General features: G+C 40.0%; 1 protein-coding gene across 1 annotated transcript; it reads right to left on the reverse strand.

Annotated features, from left to right (window-relative positions):
• Positions 1-200: 200 nt before the first annotated feature.
• Positions 201-848, reverse strand: LOC123647163 (ferritin heavy chain-like). Its single transcript, XM_045564423.1, has one exon. It carries the CDS (start codon positions 820-822, stop codon positions 250-252), a length of 573 nt encoding a protein of 190 aa, XP_045420379.1. The 5' UTR covers positions 823-848; the 3' UTR covers positions 201-249.
• Positions 849-7,211: the final 6,363 nt, after the last annotated feature.

Genomic DNA, 7,211 nt, shown 5'->3' on the forward strand with positions numbered 1-7,211 from the left:
CTAATCTATCTTCCACTGTCTGTACCCTAAGGCCGTGTGTACGTGTAGTATTACATAGCATATATATAAATACATACACACACGCATATACTTTTTTTTCTTTGCTTTAAGAACCAGATAACTTTATTGGAAACAATGGTAAAACTGAAAGGAAGAAACTTAAGTGAACATTCTGAAAGGGGAATATGCACACCCGGCTGGTGGCCTGACCTGGGAAGGCACCCATAGCTGCGTGGAGACAGTCCCGGATCAGTTCTCCTTGTCGCCGCCGCCCAGGGTGAGCTTGTCAAAGAGGTACTCCGCCAGGCCGCCGGCCGGGGCCCCCATCTTGCGCAGGTTGCTGAGGTGGCCGCCCAGCTCCTTGATGGCCTTGACCTGCTCGTGCAGGTAGTGGTTCTCCAGGAAGTCGCAGAGCTGCGCGTCGCCCTTGTCGGTGGCCAGCTGGTGCAGCTCCAGGAGGCTCTGGTTGACGCTCTTCTCCAGGTGCAGGGCGAACTCCATGGCCTGCAGCGCGCCCTCCCAGTCGTCGCGCTCGGGCTTCTTGATGTCGCGAAGGCAGATGCGGCCGCCGCGCTGGTTCTGCAGGCCCATCAGCTTCTTGGCGTGCTCCCTCTCCTCGTGCGACTGGCGCAGGAAGTAGCGGGAGAAGTGCTTCAGGGCCACGTCGTCGCGGTCGAAGTAGAAGGCCATGGAGAGGTACACGTAGGAGGCGTGCAGCTCCCGGTTGATCTGGCTGTTGATGGCGGCCTCACAGTCGGTGTGGTAGTTTTGGCGCACCTGAGAGACTGCGGCCATGACGGGCGATGCAGGCGCGGGGAGCATGAAGAACGCAAAGGCGCCTCGGGAGCGCGGCCTGCCGAGCGGGAAGTGGCGGCGTTGGCGGGTGAGGCCCTGGGGTGAACCAAGGGTGGGCGAGGGCGGCGGCTGGCGCAGGGCAGGCTCCTAGCCGGGTGGCGTGTAAATGGCGGCGGGTCTGCCCCGGAACCGGAAGTGGGCCTGGGGGCCGTTAGACACGCGTGTATCTTTATGTATCTTTTGTATGCCACTTTATACACTCTGTATGTTTTTAACTTTTGAATTTTTTATCGAGTTAAAACTATCATTGACTACACACTATGTAAAAGACATAACATTTAACCGTTTACATATGTTACCTAATTTAATTTTCCCAAGAATCCAGAGAAGTTCTTTTATGCCCAATCATAGATAATGAAACAATGTTGAGGAAACAGTCTTTGAGAGAGTGAACATCTCACTTCAGGGATTCAAATTTAAGTATATCTTTCTCCACAGCTTGCATTGTTAACCATACTTTTCTTTGGCTTTTCACACCTCTTCCAAACTGTTAAACTTTCTCTCACTTCAGGGTCTTCAACCTACTGGGTCTCTCTGTGCCTGGGAATATTCTCCCCGCCACCGTGGAGTGATTCATTCCTTATACTAATTGAGATCTCAGCTGAAATATCAGTCCCTCAGAAAGTTATTTCTTGTTCATTTGTTTATCATCATCTATCTGTCTACATATATATATATAATCTTCTATTGTCCTTTCTCTCTACTAGAATGTAAATTTTATGAAAGTAATAAATTTGTTTCCCTCACCAGTATAATATCCCTATTCTAATATCTGGCATGGAGTAGCTTTCAAAAAGTGTGACTTGAATGAATAAATTAATTTTATTGATAGACTGTCAGTATTTTCTGCATTGTTATAATCTCATCATAGGTGTTAATAAACATTTTTAACAAAATAATTTATTTTCACTTATAGTATATTATCTTGCCTAAGGGATATATTATAATTTTCTTAATCATTCTCTATTTTTAAAGTTTTAAAATATTTAATTTTCTTTCAACTTTTTCTTGTTGTACATTACAGCTTCTCAACTATGCACTATTGACACTTTGGTTCTGCTGTTTCTGTGTTGAGGGTGGGAATGGGAGGCTGTACTGTGCACTGTGGGTTATACAGCAGCATCCCTAGTCTTTGTGCACTAGCAGCTAGTAACTTCCCATCCCTGAGTTGTAGAAACAAAATGTCTCCAGATATGACCACATGTTCCTTGAGGAAAACTCCAGGTGGGGACCACATCTTTAAATCATCCTGCAATAAATACCTTTAGGTATAATGTTCTTTCCATATTTAAAAGTATTTCTAAGGGTTAGCACCTCAGGTTTATTTTATAGATGGAAAAACAGAGGCTTAGAGAGTAAAAGACTTTGTCCAAGTTTATAGACTTATGAAGTAGTCTGTATGAGGTCAGTATGAGATCAGTATTAGATCAGGGCTTTTTGTTTGAGTGCTGTTTCAGGACCCCTAAATGAAGACCTTGTGTACTGTGGTGCCAGTACGGTACCTCGCTTCTTGATTCCCCCTTCACCCTACTTCCACTCCTTTCTCCCAGGATTACTTTGATTTCTCCTATCCCAACATCCAGTAACCTATTTTTTTTTTTTTATCTCACTGTCAGGGACTCATATTCTCCCTGTCTCTCCACTGTTCTTTACCTCTCCCTTTGTCTTGATCAGGTTCAGCAGAAGCTGACTCTCAGCCAAGGAGGGATGTGTAAGCAATTTATTAAACAAATACTACTAGGAAATACTGGTTAGGCAGCTGGAGGAAGGAGGAGAGGGAAGGGAAGGGTGCAGGTACAGAGGCATAAATCCTGCAGAGGGTAACTCTAGCCTGATTTTGCAGACAGATCTGGAGTATATGTTATACCTTAGAGTCGCGTTAACCTAGAAGCAAGAAAGCTGGTTTTCATAGCATCTGATAATCTTCTGTCATTGTTACACACAGAAATGGTAAAGAATATATAAATAAATAAATAATAAAAGAGGATCTGCAAAGAGCTCCCATATTCTTCATTACGAATTTCTCAGGTACCAAGTCATCTCCACCAGGAAATTTGCCATCTGCTCACTGTTTTCTGTTCCTGCAATCACTCTACTGGGTCCTTGCTAATAAGCCAGGGCCATTTAAGCTGGGTATGAACAATGGTTTTGGGAATCAAAGATCTGAGATAGCCTCCTTGTGGACGTCCTTGTTTTTTATCTCAAAAGAAAAAAACAATGGAGTTTGCTCATGTGTGTGGAAATTCACTGACATTTTGATAAGAGATCTCTGGCTCAAAAGTGTTCTCTTAGGGAATACCCATTTCAAGGCCCTGTCATATGTCAAACTGGAATTTTTGGCCTGAGGAAAATGGCAATTATCTCACTTAGCAACAGCTGTCACCTTCTTGGAGGTTTAAATTTAACTTTGCAGCTAGAAGCTAGTCATCTTTAGATTCATAAATATGAATTCGTTGTAACAGAAGGGACATCAAGGGCACACTGGAGGGACACAGCAAAGACAACGACAGTCTTATTTCAGCGTCATAAAGGAATTGTCATATGAACCTTAACACAAATTCCCACAACTGAGCATCATGAAACCATTGCCCAATAAAGTTAAACAGAGTGATTGCACTTGGTCTTAATTGCTCAGTTTCTATCATAAAAAAAATAGACTCTGAATAACTCTGTGATGCAAAATGGAGAGAGAAATTTTTAAACTTCTTTATATCAGAGACAATAACCACAATCTAAAAATAAATATCAAATTATCAAAACTCTAATGCAAAATACATATTTATCTGGATATGATAACATGTATAGGGAAAATTTATATTATTAATATAAGGGCTATTTATTAGACACTCCCTATCAATAGCCTCTTTCATCCTTCTGCTCTGTTACTTGGCCACCTTTCTTCTCTCTCTTCTCTTTCCCTTTCCCTTTTTTTCCATCTTCAACTTAGTATTTATTTCTTAAGAAACAAGTTTACATATTTCTCAATTATTTCTTTGCTAACAGAAACTTCCTTACTTTTCAGCTGTAAAAATTAAGGTGTTTTTCTAAAGAATTCTCTAAAGAGGAGTTCCAGTGTCCACTGATTAAATAATAATTGTCCTCAATGTGCTTCAAATACATTGATGGTATTTGAGAAAGTTACTGCAAGCAGACAGCAGACTTGTTCTCTTAATATCACAATGCTGACAAAAAATTCAAGCCCGTTTGTACAGATTGCTATTTAAGAGTTCCAATTCTGACTAAAAGGCTCAGTTTTCTCCTCTCTATCCAGCAAACACTGCCTGATCCATAACTCCTGCCAGCATTCTCAGAGCTGCCCCAGACAGTTGGTTGCAGAAACTCTGGCTGAGTCATGTCTCTGTTCTGCTACTCAGTAATGAGCCATCGCTTAGGGACATTCCTGAGATGTGCCAGAGATGTGTTTCTGGTCTCCACCTATTTCTTTGTCATGCCCCAGGCTGTGCCCACATTAGTGGAATTTCCAGTGCATTGCCATGCTCAGTAGGACAAAGGAAAGTCTGCAGAATTGCCACTTAATATTACTCAATAAATTAGTAACAGAAGCAATGAATGGAATGGAATGAAAATGTCTTGGCTCTTAGCCTCAGATAGAACCACTTCCTTCGTATGAACAAATAGCAGTTAATAGCTTGGCTTAGGGGGCTACAGGAAAGGGATAGCTTCTAAGTAGTGAATTTCACTCTGAATAAAATATGGAAAATACCCTTTTCAAGAGGAGTGGCTATACTACTTTTTTTCTCCCTCTTGGAGTATTGATTCTATATTACTCAGGTAATATAGAATCAATGAACAAATATTTGCTGATTTTAATATTATACAAAATGATTCAAATAGTTACTGAACAAACATTTGATGATTTAATAAATAACATGATTCATATATGAAATGTTTTGTTAGATTCTACAAATACTATATTCTTTCTTTTCAACCAATATTTTCCTTTTATTCCAGGATAGCCTCCAAAAGAAAATTGCTGCTGCCATCTGAGAAAAAATAAAAAAGATAACAAGTTAATAAAATAAAATAAAAAGATAGTGGAGACTGTCAAATGTAGAAAATGCAGAAGCAATTCTTCTTTTAGTCCCTATTTTACTAATAGTCCCTTCTGTACCAAAACAAAATAATAAAATAATAAGAATGGACAAATTTTCTTTCACACTCAAGAAAATTGCTTCATATCACTGTTTCCTATTTGTCTTTTTTTGAAGATGCCATACTGCTGTTGACATCTAAAATATCTCTTCAGTTTAAGGGCTCCATTTGTTCCCTCACTACAATTGTCCCAGTGCTATAGAAACTCCTCCCTCTGAACTTCTCACCCAGTACTCAATGTGTTGATGCTAGACTTGTGACCAGACCTCCATCTGCACATATGGACAAACATCACTGTTGGGTCAACAACACTTTCTGCAAAGAGTTCCTTTTGAGACATGTATCTAAGGTGCCAATGGTTAACAAGAATTGGTGAAAAAGATAAAATCTATTTGCTCCACTAACTGTGGCCATTCATCCTTAATTTATTTCACACTTCAAAACACTACCACTGTTTTGTTTCAAAAAAGTCAATCTATCTGGGTGTGGTGGCTCACGCCTGTAATCCTAGCACTCTGGAAGGCCAAGGCAGGGGGATAGCTTGAGCTCAGGAGTTTGAGACCAGCCAGAGCAAGAGTGCAATCCTGTCTCTACAAAAAATAGAAAAATTAGACAGGTGTTGTGGTGTGGGCCACTAGTCCCAGCTGCTCTGGAGGCTGAGGCAGGAGGTTCCTTGAGCCCAGGAGTTTGAGGTTGTAGTGAACTACCATGATGTGATGACACTGCTGCATTCTACTTGAGGAGGCAGAGTGAGACTGTCTCAAAAAAAAAAAAAAAAGAAAGAAAAAAGAAAGAAAAAAAGAAAAAAAACAATCTGAGTATTCCACTTTCCTGTTCAAATCTTGCATGTATCCCTATTTCCTAGAAAATTAAAGGTAAACTCCTTAGCACGGTAAAATGGCTTTCCAATGTGACCCTAACCAGTCTCTTCCTTTGCCTATCTCATTGTAAGTTCCAATATCAGTAAGCTCTAAATCACTCATCACTCTCAGCAGGTGATTCCGTCTCAAGTCTCTGTGTCTTTGCATTTGCTCTTCCCTTGAGCTAGAATAACTTTCTCTTCCACATTGCAGCTGCTTCTCAGTTTTAGGATTTGTTTTAAATGGAACTATGAAAATATTTCAATTATAGTTTTTGTTTTTCACTTGATATTTTACTTATTTTCTATAGTCCTTGCTGAACTCTGAACTCTTTGCAGACAAAAATCATGACTTGATCGTTTTGTTAACATTGAATGTGAAGTGTAGGCAGAAGTCACTGGGGGCCATAAGCCAATTGCAGGATCTCACCACTACTAGCTGAGTATTGGTCAGTGCATTAAAGAGAAACAGGTCCCACAACATTAGATTTCCAAATAGGCATCACTTTTTAAAAAATTTATTGAGATGCAGTGACAGCTGCAGACCTGCCTCGGGATGTCCTGGCTATTAATTTTCTTTAGAGCAGAGTTAGAATGGCACTTAGAAACATCAGATGATTAAAGGAAGTGGATTATGGATACAACTTTAGAAGAAAACCAAGCCATTAGAGTCATTCCTTTAATAAAGCAAATTCTCTTAGAAGGTGCAATACTTTAGGCAGCATCTTAGTATTCATTTATTTATTATCTCTTTAACAAATGTTTATTGATGATCTTCTCTGTGTAAAATATCGTGCCACGTAGAGGTGACACAACAGATAAATCTCTCTTATGGAGCTTACATTCAGAGGACAAAGAAAAACAATAAATAACTAATGTGCAATAACATAAATTATGTTATTAATTATTTAATTATAATCTGAGAATTGGGGTAAAGAAACCATAGAATAGAAGAATATGATCTAAACTTTGTGGTCAGACAAATTTTCTATGAGGAACAGATATTTAAGCCATGATATGAGGATGGCATGAGTTAGCAGGTGAGGAGGGGATGGCAGAGAATGCCTGGCTCTTAGGGAATAGCCTGTGCAAATCCCCTGGGCTTGTATGGTGGGTCTGAAGGCAGAAATGTTTGGAAAGCAGAAACTTAGGACAAAATGTGTTAAGACGAATTGAGAGACTTAGGGAGTTATCAGATATCTGTGGGCCATATTCAGAACTTTAAATTTTGTTATGAAAGCAATGAGTAGTCATTTCCTCTTCCCTTTAAGAAGAATTTTGAGTAGAACATTGATTTCATTAGATTTTTCTGGCTGAAGTATCATAGCTTGGAGATGTATAATGTTGACGTGACGAGCCCAGTTAGCATGGAAGAAATAATGAC

Source organism: Lemur catta, chromosome 11, assembly GCF_020740605.2.
Source record: "Lemur catta isolate mLemCat1 chromosome 11, mLemCat1.pri, whole genome shotgun sequence".
Lineage (NCBI taxonomy): Eukaryota > Metazoa > Chordata > Mammalia > Primates > Lemuridae > Lemur > Lemur catta.